Here is a 17,988-nt window from a genome sequence, read left to right as displayed (position 1 = left end):
CTATCCATGCTCCTCATGATTTTACAAACCTCTAGAAGGTCACCCCTCAGCCTCTTCACCCCAGGGAAAACAGCCCCAGCCTATTCAGCCTCTCCTTATAACTCAAATCCTCTAACCCTGGCAACATCCTTGTAAATCTTTTCTGAACCCTTTGAAGTTTCACAACATCCTTCCAATAGGAAGGAGACCAGAATTGCACACAATATTCCAACAGTGGCCTAACCAATGAGCTGTACAGCCGCAACATGACCTCCCAACTCCTGTATTCAATACTCTGACCAGTAAAGGAAAGCATACCAAATGTCTTCTTCACTATCCTATCTATCTATGACTCTGCTTTCAAGGAGCTATGAACCTGCTTTCCAAGGTCTCTTTGTTCAGCAACACTCTTCAGGACCTTACTATTAAGTGTATAAATCCTGCTCTGATTTGCTTTTCCAAAATGCAGCATCTCACATTTATCTAAATTAAACTCCATCTGCCACTACTCAGCCAGTTGTTTCATCTGATCAAGATCCCATTGTAATCTGAGGTAATCTTCTTCGCTGTCCACTACACCTCCAATTTTGGAGTCATCTGCAAACTTACTAACTATACCTCCTATGTTCACATCCAAATCATTTATTATAATTCATCTGTATGATTTGTAATCTCTTTGTGTTTTTTTCACAGCTTACTTTTCTATTTACCTTTGCGTGATTAGTAAATTTGGCAACCATACTTTCAGTCTCCTCATCCAAATAATTAATATACGTTGGCAGTGTCCCTACCTCTGAACCAGGAGACCAGGGTTCAAGTTTCTGCTCCAGAGATGCAAAATAACATTTCACAACAGGGTGATGAAAAAATACCTAAAAACAATTGAGGTCCCAGCAAAAATCGCTGTGACACACCACTTGTTATATTTTTGTGAGTGTGGTACTGGAAAAGCTCAGCAGGTCAGGCTGCATCTGAGGAGCAGGAGAATCAACATTTCGGGCAAAAGCCCTACATCGGAAATACCTGCTGTTTCCTGATGAAGGGCTTTCGCCTGAAACATCGACTGTCCTGCTCCTTGGATGCTGCCTGACCTGCTGTGCTTTTCCAGCACCACACTCTCAACTCTAATCTCCAGCACCTGCAACCCTCACTTTTGCCTACTTGTTATATCTTACCAACCTGAACAAAAACCCATTTACACCTACTCAGCTTCCTGTTAGACAACTAATCTTCAATCCATGCCAATATGTTACTCCCTACATCATAAGCTTTCATTTGTCACAAAACCTCTGAAGTGCACCTTGTTAAATGAAGGGTTGAATAGGTGACTCCTGCTTCCATTTTAATAAACTCTCTGAAGCCATCCCTTTGATCGAGCTTATATGGCCTTATGTAGCTTAGTGTCATATATCACTGTGTAATTGCCTTTGTCAAGAGACTGGAAATATTGTACTAAACAGCAATTTCAGTTGTTTTAGTATGGGGGGTAACAAGTTAATTTGATTAAAACAGGAAGCGCTGGAGAAACTCAGCAAGTTCCGGCAGCATTTATGGAGTGAGGGACTTTCAGTTTTGATTTCAGATTTCTAGCATCAGCCGTATTTTACTTTGAGCAGTTAGTCAGTTTTTATTGGTTCAGCTGGCTGGCTTCAGGAGCAATTTTGAACAGCTTTCTGATACCTTTACAACATTAGGCCCGAGACTGAACTGCTCAGGAAGTGATCTACTCCCATTGCAGACCTGGGAGTGGCCCCTTGTGGACTTAGGGACTGCTCAAGGGGCTTGCTTTGCTGAGGGGCAGAAATCCCTTTCTCACCCCATTCAGCCTGGCTGCAGTGCTGTAAAACTACAAGGCAGACTTATTCCTGGTGTGTAGGCTGACAAGTGATTTCTTTTCTGATGGAGGGAGTGTAACAGTCACTGCACCCCTTATCCCCACCCACCCTTATCCCCACATCCTTAAAAACAAGCCCGTGACCCAGGATAGCAATGTGTTTCAATGGTTAGCACTGCTGCCTCACAGCACCAGGGACTCAGATTCGATTCCAGCCTCGGACGACTGTCTGTGTCGAGTTTTCACATTCTCCCAGTGTCTGCGTGGGTTTTCTCTGGGTGCTCCGGTTTCTTCCCACAATCCAAATATGTGCGGGTCAGGTGAATTGGCCATGCTAAATCACCCATAGTGTTCGGGGATATGATGGATAGGGGAATTGGTCTGGGTGGGTTACTCTTTGGAGGGTCAGTGTGGACTTATTGGGCTGAAGGGCCTGTTTCCACACTGAAGACCTTCTAAGAAAAATAAACATTCATACTTAGAAGCGAGAGTACTATACGCTGAAATGTAATTTTCAATAGGCTGCAACAGGAGAGATGAAAATATATTTTTAATAAGTACTCAATATATGTTCCATTTTGTGATAATCGTACACACTCACTTAAAAAGTCTAAGAAAGCAATAAATGTGACTAGAGGGGACCCAAACTGAAAAGTATTTGTGGTATCTCAAAGCTACTTTCAGATACAAATGAAGACCACACATCTATTCCTTGAACCGTCACATTGGGAAGACTCATCATGTGGAATAACTGCAGAGAAATGCAAGTTACAGTTTGGTGCAGGAGAGTTTGGGCGTTAGAAATGTCTTGTGGAGCAATGACACTAGTAGAATTTTGTTAACGGCGAAGAGGTATTTGTTGACATTTGTGTACGTATGTTCTAAGGTTACCAAATGAAAATACAAATGGCTATAGAAACACACACAAAGACTTTTCACAGAAAACCGATCTCTGTTCACTCATTTGTTAATAGAAGATTACAATCTGGAGCTCGCTAAGCAAAGATTACTGAATTAATATGCACCCTGCGATTTTAGCAGAATTTTGTAGTTGTGTGGACTTGTCACTTCTTTTTATGACTACAGTGTTTTGTTTCACATGTGTATTTAATATTACATAGAACACCACATTGAGTCTTACTCTGTGAGTTGGACCAACAATCCCTACCATTGATGCCCTGTGCAGAACTAAGTTAGATTTGGAGGTGATGAGGAAGACAGGCCACTATTGTTGACTTGAATTAGTAACCAGCTGCCAACAATATAACGAGAGCTGATCAGATGCAGCACACCTCAATATCCACGTTAGGAGAGCTTTCCCTGGGATCATAGTCAAAGACAGCCACCATTCTTCTCATTGGCAATTTCTGTTGTCCACTGCCAGGCCGACTCCGCTCTGCAAAAGAAAGGGACGCTACTGGTGAACATCTTAAAGGGTAGATTTGTAATTGTAGAAGTCATCAAAATTCAAATTAAATAAGGAGAGATGATTCAAAGTAACTTCCACTTTGAAAGTGCATACGATATAGAAAGTGAAGTGATTCATAAATCCCTCACTGAGAACATACTGCAATGTTATAACTTTTATATTTATTATGTGCCTTGAATGAGAGTTCTTTTGATCTCCCTTACTGAAAATGCATGCTTTCAAGAGTGCTTGTAAATTTATAAAACAAAGTATACAACAAGAAGCACGTTATACGGCAAGGAGGGTGAACTCACTGTAATTACATTTCAAACAGTAATCTGGTTTCTAACCACTTAACAAACAAATAAACAGAAACCCAGATCTTGCGCTAGGAAGATAGGCATTGTAGTAATAATGGTTGGAATTGAATATGAGGACCCAGTGAACATCCCAATGCCGCTGGTTCTGCACAAACAGCTCGGGATGTCGAAACCTCTGATGGGCAATTACCTGGTTCCTAGAATTTTCTGAAAAAGTACATAATTCTGAGTTAAGGACAGACTTTGGAGGGTTTGTATTAATTTACCTGAACAGTTAACCAGGAAAAAGTAAAGGAATTAAAACCTGCTGTGGATTCTGGCTAACTATAAAACTGAGCTGCACCCTCTAACAACCCTCATGGACAGCCAACGCCTTACACACTGATACCAACCTGTGATTTACTCCTCCCCCCTCACGTCAATATCCCCCAAGAACTCCTCACAGACATTCAGACCCTGCACCACCACCTTCCCAACATCCCACCTCAACTAACATCCCCAAAGCTTCAGCTTGACTTCCATCACCGTGACTCCCCTCATTTACTTGACCTGTCATCCCCCAATCCCAAGACTCAATGCCTGACTCTCACTCCTGGACAACATTCAAACTCGGGCTAATAAGTGGCAAGTAAGATGCATGCCATACAAATGCCAGGCAATAATCATCTACAACGAGAGAGAATCTAACTTTGATCCATTCACATTGAATGACATCACCATAGTTGAATCTCCCAGTATCAACATGGACTACCATTAATCAGAAATTGAACTGTACTAGCCACATAAATACTGTGGGATTTAAAGCAGGTCAGAGATTAAGAATCCTGCAGCAAGTAACTCACCTCCTGCCTCCCCAAAGCCTGTTCCCCATCTATAAGGTACAAGTTAGGATTGTGATGTAATACTCCCCCTTGCCTGGATGAGGGTAGCTCCAACAACATTCAATAAACGTGACACCATCCTCGACAAAGCAGCTGCCTTGACTAGGTCCATATCCACAAAGACTGTCTCCTTCCACTACTGCACATTGTCACAACTGTGTGTACCATCTACAAGATGCACTGCAGAAATTCACCAAAGCTTCTTCAACAGTGCTTCCATATCAAACGCTAAACTATCCAAAAGGACAGGGGCAGTTACATCACCACTTGCAAGTTCCCCCCAAGCCGCTCACCATCCTGACTTCTACCGCCATTCCTTCAATGTTGTTGGGTCAATGTCCTACACTGAATGGATTCCAGCCATTCACGAAGGCAACTCACCACCACTTGCTCATGGGAAATTAGGGGGAAATGGCAATAAATGCTGTCTCAGCAGGCTTTGTCCACATCCCATGAATGAATAAAAATCAAGCTTGAGCTATTTAATTACAGCTGAAACTAGCATAAAGGATTGTTAATAAACCTCATGATCCTGTACAGATCACGACAATTATTTATAGTGCTTAAACATTCAAATAAAAATGGGAAGTCCTAAGGAATGCTCAATATAATTATTGTATAAGTTTTCAAACAAACATGCACAAGGGAACATTAAGTGCAATACTTCTACAACAAAGCTGCTGCCACTGAATTGAACTTTCTCTGAACACAATTTAATTATCTACGAAGAAATAACAAGAAGCTGACCTTGTTTTCGAGTGTCCTCCCACTTGTTGGACTGCACTGAAAGATCAAGGATAAGTTCGTTCGATACTTGTTTTAATACAGGTCCTGCTCCATACACATTTGCACACACTAAGTACTGTGATATTAGACAACGAATGGGAAGCAGCAAGTCAAACACTGACACAGATGTTTTCAATGGAAAAAAAGCAACACAAAGGTAAGCATGAAGTGAGACAGACCTTTTTTGGATCGCCTTGGTTTCGGAGGAGGCGCAGTGCGGCGTGGCGGTTGAGAGAGCATGTGGCTGCCTTCATACAGCAAAGGACGAGAGAAAAAAAAAGAGGAAATAAAGCAGCACACAGGAAGCTGAGACAGACAGAGCAGAATCTCGTTAGGTTAGTAAATCAGAGGGTCTAGCCAGTGCTGGGCCATTACCAATGACTGAATCAAGTTTATTTAATGTGCTGTGTACCTACCTCACTACTGAGGCCTGTGGAAAAAAAGGAAACATTGGGGCACAGTGATGTTTGGGGAACACTGCAATTCCAAGAGCTGTAAGCTCCAGCTTTGGACCACAAATTGTTTTGCTTTCCAAACAGCACTGCACTGTACTTGTATTTTCCATACACATCATATATTCCATACACATTATGTGATATTGTGTTGAATTGCCCAAATTATCAGTGTGGACTTCCACAAATGTCTGAAGGTACAAGCAGGACATTCAAAATCTTTTCCAAATAAAATTAGATTTTTCTATCTACTTTGGCATCTCATGTGTAGAGCTAATCATAACTACATTGCTTTTAAATAGTCAGATTTCCTATAATGTTTATTAGCAATACAGCCAGTATCTGAACTCCAAACCTAATCAGATATTTTGCCTTAGCCCTAAGCTGTCCTCTATCCCCACCCATCCTAACTTTGTCCCCTTTATTACTTCCAGTCACATCTATAATTATAGTAAAGCTACAGAATATAAACCAGCCCCTACATCTCCTTATCTCTGCCTTTTCCTACTGTAATTGCCTCTTTACACTCTACTGTCATAGACTTCAAATTCTTTCTTCCATAGGCAATTTGATGATTGTTAACTTTAACTAATGTAAAATTTTTGCTTGTTAAGAGTGCCATGGAAACAGCACATGGATATAATTTAATTTATGGACCAAAGCAGTAACCGATACACTGTGTACTGTATGAACCACTTACACAAATATAAAGATGACTGGCCTGGGAAACTGAGGAAGGAGTGCATTTATAGAGTCATAGAGATGTACAGCATGGAAACAGACCCTTCGGTTTGACTCATCCATGCTGATCAGATATCCTAACCTAATCCTGTCCCATTTGCTAGCACCCGGCCCATATCCCTCTAAACCCTTCCTATTCATGTACCCATCCAGATGCCTTTTAAGTATTGCAATTGTACCAGCCTCCATCACTTCATTTCCGCTAGCAGCTCATTCCATACATGGTTTACATATGTGAAAAAGTTGCCCCTTTGGTTCCTTGTAAATTTTTCAGCTCTCACCCTAAACCTATGCCCTCTAGTTCTGGACTCCCCCATCCCAGGGGACAGACCTTGACTACTTACCTTATCCATGCCCCTCATGATTTTATAAACCTCTATAAGGTCACCTCTCAACCTCGGACGCTCCAGGGAAAACAGACCCAGCCATTTCAACCTCTCTCTGTACCTCAAATTTGAAAAGCCTTTAATTTACAGTTCTATTTTAGAAAGCATAGAAAGTAATTACAGTGACGATGCAATGCTGGCTAATTTCCTCATGATTTTAACCTGAACCCAGATATAGCTGCCAACATCAGCATTGTCCTCGCCCTAGTCAGGTTCAACCCACTTTTTTTTTCATTACAGTGTCAACTGCAATAAGGAGGTCATTAACACGTGATAAGGATGCAAGAGGTTACATCTCTGAAGCTGTCAAGCTCGCTGCAAAGTAGAACGTAGCTCTTAAGTTCCAGAACAAGATTCTCATGAAGGGTGAAAATAATTTCAGCATTTCTAGCTGGGACTTGGAACTTCACCATAAGACTGGTCTCAAGTCAGCTCCATTATGGAACTCCAGACCAAGCGGTGTAAATCGGACACACACAATGTACTGATCTCAAGTTCTCCCTTTATCTACATGGATTAGCACATTCAAGATGAGCGTCTGTTACAGCAAGCAAGTCATTCATTGAGCCACTCAGGTTTTGGTTATTATAAATTGCTGACATCCCCATACTACAGCAGTAGAACTGGATTTCATGACAGTGCCAAGGAATATAATCTGACAAAGCACCAGCACCCACAGCAGACCAATGGGTCTGATTACTTAAGGCCAGATAAGACCTGAATTTAAGGCAGGTTGACACCACATCTTAAGCTTGGGAGCCAGAAAAATTCCATGTTCAATTTGCCCATTGCCATCTGTCCAACATACATTACCATGAGTTATTTGAGAGCAGCAATTGATGACGTTGTACCAAAGTGATGTGATAGGTTTCAGCACTGACATGCTCAGCTACAAATTGTTGGTAAATTTACTCATGACTAGCATTTGTTAAGAGACACATACAAATGCCTTTCCTGTTCCAAGCAGTGTCAAAACCTGCCTCCTTCACACTTCACCAAACAAATCTTGCTTCCTTCCTAAGTGCAATGAATTTAAATAATCTTCTCTGCTTCCCAGGCAAAAATTGACTTGTTTCTAATTCCGATTAACAATTCTTTGCAGCATTAGAAAAACATATCAAAAATGCCCTAGTGTGTGAACTGTTCGCTTAGCTAATTGCTCAATATGTGACATTATTTCTTGAAAACATTCTACATGAAAACAGAATACAATTGTTACAAACTATGCAACCTGTGCAATGCACCACTCACCCAGCTTCTCCATGGACATACTGGGAGCCAGATAACCTCTCTGTAATAGCTGCTCCACTATTCCATCATCATCCACCTGGATTTCAGAGACCATGTTGCATGGCACATAACCAGTCTGCCCATTGGCTTCTCCACGGTAAAACCCATCAGCATCTTTATCACCAAATACCTGCAATGAGATTATTCAGACTCTTTCACTCTGACCTTCAGTTTATACAGATACTCAGGTTCCTAGCTCAGTCTCATCTCGGTCTTCACACCCACTGATGAACGTACATCCCACAGGCTATCCCCACATGGAAGAGAAGTTGCCAGCCACAATGTTCCTAACATCATTTCAAGAGGGAATTAATATAGGTTTAAATATAACAACAGTTAACTGTCCATGCATCTGCTCCTTTGAGGTACCCTCATCAAGGAGGTGTCAGGTGACTCCAGCATCCTGTGAGCTTGGAGATGCGATCAGCTGAGAGAATTGCATAAGTTAACAATCTTTGACACTGCATTTTGATAAATGATTTATTTACTGAAAATTCCTCCCACAATGCATTAAAAGAGATCAATCAAACAGTAGACAAAGCGGTCAGATTATTCTTCGATCATAAGAAATCTGGATTAGGAGTTCATTCAAATTGATGTAAGCAACAAAGTGACATTGAAAAAAAATGGTACAAACGATTGACAATCCTTCGACCTGATGGTTTCCACTGATGTTTAAAAGAAAGTGAATAAATTACAATACTTTATCAAAAGCTTTTTGCACCTGTTTCAATTAAGGAAGTGTTTCTTTAGATTGCAAAACTACAACTGTAACTCCATTGTTTAAGAATATTGAAAATAAGGAAAACAAGGAAATTCTGAATCTGTTAATCTTACAACTATTGTGGGGAAATGACTGGAATCTATAATTAGGGACAGATTGACTGAGAATTTAGAGAAATCTGAGCTGCTTAAAGGTAGCCAATATGGATTTATAAAGGACAGATCGTACTTAATTGAATTTTTGGGAAAGTAATCAAAGTAGTATACACGGAAATGTCTATGGATCGGGTTTATATAAATTGCCAGAAGACATTTGATAAGGTTTCATCTAAGATGTTGGGAGGTGAAATTAAAATTAATGAAGTTGAAGGTAAATTATCGACCTGATTAGACAGAAGGTAAAAAATAAAGTTACCATAGTCTCAGAGAAGTGGAGGGCTGACCTCTCATAGGATAGAAATGACCGGTGATGAGTTTAATCTGAGGATCACCACACCTCAGGTGAGGGGTCACATTGAGAAGACAGCACCTTCATAGCAATCTCAGCTAGTACAGGAACTGAAGCTATGCTGTTGGTGTCATTGTGAATCACAGACCAGCCATCCAGCCAACTGGGTATATCTAGGAACAGTGACTGTCCCACAATGAGAAAAATTAGGGGTCCGGGAACACATCACTAAATTTGGTTGTCAGGCGTGATAAAAATTATAAACGTTAAAGAAATGCTAACATTTATTAACTGGACCTACAACACAAGAGAAGGAAGTTTTAAGGCAACTTGGTTAGACCAGAGTGAGACCAACAAACTACTGTGCTGGGCGCAGTAACTCTGACTCACCAGATTGTTACCAAGATTCTCCAAGGGTTAAATTATGGGACACAATTACATATACTAAGTGGTGTTCCTTAGAATACCAATCATTAAGGTCCAGTTTCATGACTGTTTTTGAATTTTGCAATACATTGATAGAATAGCTATAGAGAAACATTTCTGTTCGGAGTGACTATAATGGGTGAGGTGCCACACATATTCCTTTCAGGTTTTAGAGGACACTTGAGCCAGACAGCAGCAGTAGTAATAGGAATGTGGTTTAGAAGGAGATCCCTATCCCCTCTAGAATGTATGAAAGATTGATATGTTTTTCCAACACAAGGCTTTAACAGCTTTCTATCACACTATTCATCCCATTCGTATTCATTTCATGCTTCACTTGCAGTTTAATATTAATGCATTGTCTCTTTACATCAATGCACACCTATGTGTAGGCTCTATCAGAAATCAGAGATAAAATAAAATTGGCCAGATATTCCAATGGCCAAATGGTTATTCCAACAGCATAGATGGGAGTTGCATGTCAGGATTATATGGAATCTCTGATGAAGCAAACTTTGAAGTTATTGCCTAGGAAATTGAAGATTCCAGTGGGCAGCACCCCCCGTGCCAGGAACCCTCCAAAGGTATCCATGTAAAGTGGAGACTTAATTAATATCTACCCAGGAAAAGTTAAATGTAAAGCCAAGGTAATTCCTGGGGAATTATTAAACTAATTCCCCAATTCACTGTTAGCCATCCCAATCTCAAAAATTCCACTCCCCCACATAACAACTTCCCCCCTTCCCTTGGCACCAGACCCACCATCCCACTCACCTCATCATGAACCGACAGCACCACCCCACCCCCACCACTGCTGGACCCAACACCTCATCCCTTTACCTAAGATTCAAAAGCCTCTTCCTCTGAAGGACCCAACACCACCCCCCCACTCCCAACCTAGCCCTTGCCAGACACAACTCCCCTCTATCCCAGAGTTCCAACAGCCCCCTGCTTTGACAGACACAACTCCCCTCTTCGTTGGCAGACACAACATCCTCTCTTCTCACCAGATCAGAAAAACCCCACTCACCCTGATCTACCTAAACACTCCATTATTTACCTGATTCTCTGCCCACCTTGTGTCCTAACCCCAGATTCACTTTAGATATTTACCATTTCACAGGAACTGTCACCGGGGCTGTTAATGCTTCAGGATATTTAAATCACAAAATACAACAACTACTGGCATGAAAAATGGGGCATGATTTGAATTTCACAGCTATCCTGCACTGCAAGGCAGCTATTAGATTTCAAGTCTGCTTTGTATTTCTGAAGGACCTGTGATTGAAAACTCCGACAGAAAGCTTAGGCAGCTCACCATCACCTACTCAAGGGCAGCTAGGGACAGGCAATGAATGCTGACCCAACCACAGATGCCCATGTTCCAGGAATGGATAAAGACATGCAGAGCTCTGTCTTAATGGAAAGAAGTAGGAGCAGAGTGGTAATCTGACTGTGATTATTATTTCTCAGAAATTCCAGCCCATTATCTGGTAGGAATTCAGAAAGCTTGTCATTTCAAATAAACCTGTTGGACTGTAACCTGGTGTCATGTGATTTCTGACATTGTCCACCCCAGTCCAACACCGGCACCTCCAAATAATGGCGACCATTGACACTTAAAAAGATGAATTCAGAGGAAGTTCCTCATCATAGAAAGCTGCTTGCCTTGTCAGGGTGTATCAACCAGGATCCTATTCATCACAAGTGAAATACTTATGCAGTCAGATTGGCTGTTAAGGACTAAACAACAGGTTTATGAACTCTCCCCACATTTAGATGGACATTGTAGCTTTTCATTCTCAGGATTACCATCTTTCACATATACTATAGATGCTGCAAACTCACCTTAAGGATCTGACCCTCTTTAAATGCCAACTCCTCTTCTGCAGCATCTGGGTTTGGTGACATTGTCGCAGGTTCATAATCAAATAGAGCCACGAAAATGCGAACAAGACCGCTATCTATTGCCCCTTTTGTGCTTCTCTCGTTGTATCCATCCAAGATTGGAGTCTCTCGACTTCGCGAACTCTCTACTAATGAAGCTGAAATCAAAAGATCAATTGATGAATATCAGGCTTGTTCGCGTTACTTTGAGATTCAGAATGAAAACACATTGAGCAATTTAGCTATCGCAAACAATATTTCAGGCAAGCACACACAGTTATGAAAAAAAACAGAAATTGTTGCTTTTCTAAATACAAGAATTGTCAAATACTGATATTTACAATAAGAATGAAGTTACTGCATCTTGACTTAGATATATGTTATCATTATGTGAAGGTCAGTTGCCTGGAAATCTGGTTTGTGGTGCAGTGATGCCAACAGCATGGGTTCAATTCCCATACTGGCTGAGATCACTCAGATGATGGCCCCTGAGGTCTCAAGAAAGGTCTTCTAACCTTGTCACTCACGTAAGGTGTGATGATGGCCATCAGGTGAAACCTACCACTAATCTTCTCTCTCTCTCTCTCTCTCTCTCTCTCTCTATAAGAGAACAATCTCTAAGACTTTTGTCACTTTAATTTCGCTTCACTTCAAAAGACACTTAGGTAAATACATAACCAGGAAAGGTTTGGAGAGATATGGGCCTGGAGCAAACAGGTGGGATTAGTTTAGCTTGGAATTATATTTGCACGGACTTGACGGACTGAAGGGTCTGTTTCCAAGCTCTATAACTCTATGGTGTCATTTTACCATTGTTACAAAGCAATATCTGGAAGTCCCAAGCAGTGGACTACAGAGACTCAGTGTACACCTGCCACTACTTGTTCAAGATAATTAAAAATGGACCCTAGCTACACCCTCTCCAAAGACCAAATAAAGTAACAATAACAGTTTGTTATATCTACACATGACATCTGTTTCTAATGTAAACATCTTTACCAATCATCCTGTAATCTCCTCTATTCCATCAAATACAAGGACCATTTTATTTGAAGTAGCTCTTTGCATTTCTGTTTCCTCATAGCAGACAGCATCTCAGTGAAATAAAAACAGAAGATGGTGGAAGTATTTAGCTGATATGACAGCACTTGTGGAGAAAGAAACAGTTAACATTTCAAGTCTGCATCTTTTCATCAAAATAAATATCCCAGACTTGAATCATTAACTCTTATTTCTTACCACACCAATGCCATCAAACTTGCTGAGATTTTCTGTTTTTATTTAAAATTTCCAGCATTGGCAGACTTTTGCTTTTACTAAATCGTGATGCATCCTCCCCATTGCTTCAGCATCAATTGTACAATTGTAGATCCCAAAGCTGCACACAATGCTCATCATTGGTCAACATACTAAGGCTTTACACAAATTCATATTACATCCTGAATTTTATATCCAATGCTGCATTTGATCAAAATCCAATCATGAAATGATGGCGGTATTGAGCATGTGAGCAACTGTGGGGAGGTAATGCTGGACTGGATTTAATCAGCATGATATCTCAAATGTTGAAATTTGGTCTGAGGTCCACAAAAAAAGCTCTACAATAAAAAGCACCACAAACAATGGCAGCAAGAAAGAACATTATAATAGGTAAATAAAATGCAATGCTGGTTATTTTCTGTTTATTTTTGAGATTCTGGAAGCTGCTGCAGTTGGTGAGTGTTGATACTGACCTTTAGAAGAGGACAGTTCTCCTCTGCGAAGCTTCAGAGACGGGCTATCCTTGAGATGTACACCTCGTACTGCAGGCGAGTCAGGTAGCCCATGGGATACTGAGTCTGTGTTTACTGTAAAGCCCTGAAAACCAGATAATAAAGGCAGATTGAAGCATGAGGATCTGAGAAGTAATAGATTTGAGCATATATGTAACTCCACCAGGTTATACTCCATCTTCAAACACTCATCCTGCACACTCCAGCCCTCAAGCAAACTCACCAATATCACACAAGGTATACTCTCACTCCAATCTCTCACATACAGTATCACTCACTGCATCAGTACTGTACATACCAATAGACTCACTGTAATTTCTCACGCAATGTTGCCTGCAGAACTCTTTAACACCAGTAAACTCAATAGCCAGTGGCAGTTTATGAATTGATTCTACACAGAATGACTGCTTGCTGTATACATTTGTTATCTTTAATGTAAGGCCTACATTTGTATAGTGAGCTTTCAATGTTGGTACGTTGCATATACTATACAGTGCTGCATCACTGACAAGCACTGTGCTTGTTGGCATAGAGTGGTTATAGCTGAAAATGTGTTGCTGGAACAGCGCAGCAGGTCAGGCAGCATCCAGGGAACAGGAGAATCGATGTTTCAGGCATAAGCCTTCTTCAGGAAGGGCTTATGCCCGAAACATCGACCCTCCTGTTCCCTGGATGCTGCCTGACCTGCTGCACTGTTCCAGCAACACATTTTCAGCTCTGATCTCCAGCATCTGCAGACCTCACTTTCTCCTCATAGAGTGGTTATATCCTAGAGACAGCCGAGATGGTTCTGGGTAATGTGCACTTCTGGTAGAAATTTCTTTCCCTGGTAGTCATTTGAAAATTCAGTTCAATTTTTACACATCTTTCTAAGTTACGCAACAGTAGTATGGTGATCTCATTCAAAGATCAGGTTTAATGGGTACACTGGCCTCCCAAAGGGGACAAAAGAAGAACTTGAGGACTGCAAATGCTGGCGATCAGAGTTGAAAAGTGTGGTGCTGGAAGAGCACAGCCAGTCAGGCAGCATCCGAGGAGAAGGAGAGTTCACGTTTCGAGCATCAGCCCTTCTGTTTCCGGATGAGGCGCTTATGCTCGAAACGTCGACTCTCATCCGCCTTGGATGCTGCCTTCCCGGCTGAGCTTTTCCAGCACCACACTTTTCAACTCCCAGAGAGGACAGAAATATTAGAACAGCACAGACTAAACAAGAATTAATAGCAGACTGCAAAAAAACTCTAGTTCTGGATCGACAGAGCTTTCCATAAGGAACACATGGAAAAGCCAACCTTTCTTACTCCTGCCATTGACCTGAGACAAAATTTACCTTCATCATTACAAGGGGCTGGGATTCTCCATTATGATCATAAATCCCGTATGTTCACTTTTCCTCATGATTATTGGTCACTCCTGTTCTCAATCAGTGGTATGTAAAGCTTATATAAAGTCATAGAGTCATACAGCTTTCAAACAGACTCTATCTCACATTCATCGCTAAAGGCTACACATTCAGCTCTGGTACACAGTGGTGGGATTTTTGAATAAACATGGAAGTTGTGCATCTGAATTGAAACCCATAAACACTTTTTACTTACTGTTACAAATTTACGTCCGTAAAGTATTGGTGGAACTTTCTCACTCCAAAGATAACCGCTAAACATGTGTTTAGCACACATTTCCTCCCACACTCCAAAGATGTGCAGGTCAGGTGAATTGGCCATGCTAAATTGCCCGTAGTGTTAAGTAAAGGGGTAAATGTAGGGTAATGGGTGGGTTGCGCTTCGGCGGGTCGGTGTGGACTTGTTGGGCCGAAGGGCCTGTTTCCACACTGTAAATAATCTAATCTAAACCTTCCTTCTCTATCTGAGCATATTTGCGTTCAGCATAGTCAAAATCCAGGAAGCATACACTCTTGGGCGTTCCTCTCCACCAGGGCAACACTACCCCGATATTGTACAGGGAAATATTGCGTGTCAGCAACACCACCCGCTTGGGATTACAGTGGACCAACATCTTAGATGATGATAGGTAATTTTTTTTTAACTTCCCTAAAGGATACTTCTTGGCCATTTGTGGCCATTTCCAAGGCCAATCCTTTTCTTGATAGGTGTAAGGGTGCCAAGATGGAGGCCAGGTTACATATGAATTTTCCATAATAATTCACCAACCCAAGGAAAGACCAAACCTCTGGTGCAACGTGGGAGCTGGGACACCTTTGATCACCCTCATTTTTTCATCCAACAGGTGTAGCCCGGTCTTGTCAACTCTGTAGTTTAGGTAGGTCATTTGGAATGCCTGGAGCACACATTTTTTCCTTCTAAGGCAAACGCCCGCCTTGGAGAAACATTTAAGCACTATGTCCAAGTTGTCCAAGTGCTGTTTATTGGTCCTCCCAATTATTCGCACGTCATCCAAATAACTAGCTTGTTGGGTACATCTTGTAAAATATTCATCATTGTCCATTGAAAAAGGGCACAGATTGATGATACCCTAAGTGGGCAGTTTTGTATATTGGTACAAACCCTTATGCATATTAATTGAGGCATCCATCTGGGACCCCTCATCTAGGCGCAACTGTAGGCAGGCATGGCTCATGTCCAGTTTCGTGAAGGACAGCTCACCCCCTGTCTTCACCCGTTTTGCATATAAGTCCTGTATTCATGGAATCGTGTAATGATCCAGCTGTGAGAAGTGGTTTACCTTTGTTTAAAATCTCCACAAATGGGGAACAAAACCATCAGGCTTCATAATCGTTATGACCAGTGCTGCTCATTTGGCTAACAGCGGTGGTTTTATGATTTTTTCATTTTCTAGCCTCCTGATTTCTGCCTCCACTTTAGCCCATAAGGCAAATGGTGCTGAGCGGGCCTTGCAGAATTGTGGAGTTGCTTCCTGGTCAACATGTAAGGTGGCCTTGGCTCCTTTGATAATCACAGATTCATAGAGATGTACAGCATGGAAACAGGCCCTTCGGTCCAACCTGTCCATGCTGACCAGATATCCCAACCCAATCTAGTCCCACCTGTCAGCACCCGGCCCATATCTCTCCAAACCCTTCCAATTCATATACCCATCCAAATGCCTCTTAAATACTGCAATTGTACCAGCCTCCACCACATCCTCTGGCAGCTCATTCCATACACGTACCACCCTCTGTGTGAAAACGTTGAGCCTTAGGTCTCTTTTATATCTTTCCCCTCTCACCCTAAACCTATGCCCTCTAGTTCTCGACTCCCCAACCCCAGGGAAAAGACTTTGTCTATTTACCCTATCCATGTGCCTCATAATTTTGTAAACCTCTATAAGGTCACCCCTCAGCCTCTGATCCTCCAGGGAAAACAGCCCCAGACTGTTCAGCTTCTCCCTATAGCTCCAATCCTCCAACCCTGGCAACATCCTTGTAAATCTTTTTTGAACCCTTTCAAGCTTCTCAACATCTTTCCGATAGGAAGGAGACCAGAATTGCACGCAATATTCCAACAGTGGCCTAACCAATGTCCTGTACAGCCGCAACATGACATCCCAACTCCTGTACTCAATACTCTGACCAATAAAGGACAACATACCAAATGCCTTCATCACTATCCTAACTACCTGTGACTCCACTTTCAAGGAGCTATGAAACTGCACTCAATGGTCTCTTTGTTCAGTAACATTCCCTAAGTCCTTACCATTAAATGTATAAGTCCTGCTAAAATTTGCTTTCCCAAATGCAGCACCTCGCATTTATCTGAATTAAACTCCATCTGCCACTTCTCAGCACATTGGCCTATCTGGTCCAGATCCTGTTGTAATCTGAGGTAACCCTCTTCGCTGTCCACTACACCTCCAATTTTGGTTTCATCTGCAAACTTATTAACTGTACTTCTTAGGCTCGCATCCAAATCATTTATGTAAATGACAAAAAGTAGAGGACCCAGCACCGATCCTTGTGGCACTCCACTGGTCACAGGCCTCCAGTCTGAAAATCAACCCTCCACCACCACCCTCTGTCTTCTACCTTTGAGCCATTTCAGTATCCAAATGGCTAGTTCTCTCTGTATTCCATGAGATCTAACCATGTTAATCAGTCTCCCATGGGGAACCTTGTCGAACGCCTTACTGAAGTCCATATCGATCACATTTACTGCTCTATCCTCATCAATCTTCTTTGTGACTTCTTCAAAACACTCAATCAAGTTTGTGAGACATGATTTCCCATGCACAAAGCCATGTTGACTATCCCTAATCAGTCCTTGCCTTTCCAAATACCTGTACATCCTGTCCCTCAGGATTTCCTCCAACAACTTACCCACCACCAAGGTCAGGCTCACCGGTCTATAGTTCCCTGGCTCATCTTTACCGCCCTTCTTAAACAGTGGCACCACCTTTGCCAAGCTCCAGTCTTCTGGCACCTCACCTGTGACTATTGATGATACAAATATCTCAGCAAGAGGCCCAGCAATCACTTCTCTAGCTTCCCACAGCGTTCAGGTCCTGGGGATTTATCCACCTTTAACTGTTTCAAGACATCCAGCACTTCCTCCTCTGTAATCTGGACATTTTTCAAGATGTCACCAGCCATTTCCCTGCAGTCTATATCTTCCATATTCTTTTCCACAGTAAATACTGATGCAAAATATTCATTTAGTATCTCCCCCATTTTCTGTGGCTCC

At 41.8% G+C, this 17,988-nt stretch overlaps 1 protein-coding gene across 10 annotated transcripts in view; it reads right to left on the bottom strand.

Moving 5' to 3' along the window:
- The window catches only part of tspoap1 (TSPO associated protein 1), a 299,740-nt gene that overhangs the window by 20,000 nt on the left and 261,752 nt on the right, over positions 1-17,988 (bottom strand). For 8 of the 10 annotated variants that reach the window (XM_087977435.1, XM_043718641.2, XM_087977430.1 and 5 more), the window contains 6 exons: positions 13,295-13,418; positions 11,523-11,719; positions 8,039-8,207; positions 5,388-5,456; positions 5,170-5,205; positions 3,106-3,209 (listed from right to left, as the gene is read on the bottom strand). In XM_087977435.1, the coding sequence (XP_087833561.1) occupies positions 3,106-3,209; positions 5,170-5,205; positions 5,388-5,456; positions 8,039-8,207; positions 11,523-11,719; positions 13,295-13,418 (699 nt within the window). The remainder of the gene's footprint in view (positions 1-3,105; positions 3,210-5,169; positions 5,206-5,387; positions 5,457-8,038; positions 8,208-11,522; positions 11,720-13,294; positions 13,419-17,988) is intronic. The other 2 variants (XM_087977432.1, XM_087977434.1) reach the window with 1 other exon arrangement.

This window comes from Chiloscyllium plagiosum, unplaced genomic scaffold, assembly GCF_037043375.1.
Source record: "Chiloscyllium plagiosum isolate Xiang-an unplaced genomic scaffold, Cpla_swu_hap1 HiC_scaffold_31, whole genome shotgun sequence".
NCBI classification, from domain to species: Eukaryota; Metazoa; Chordata; class Chondrichthyes; order Orectolobiformes; family Hemiscylliidae; genus Chiloscyllium; species Chiloscyllium plagiosum.
Note: the sequence above shows the minus strand (reverse complement) of the source record. Positions and strands in the feature narration are given on the sequence as shown.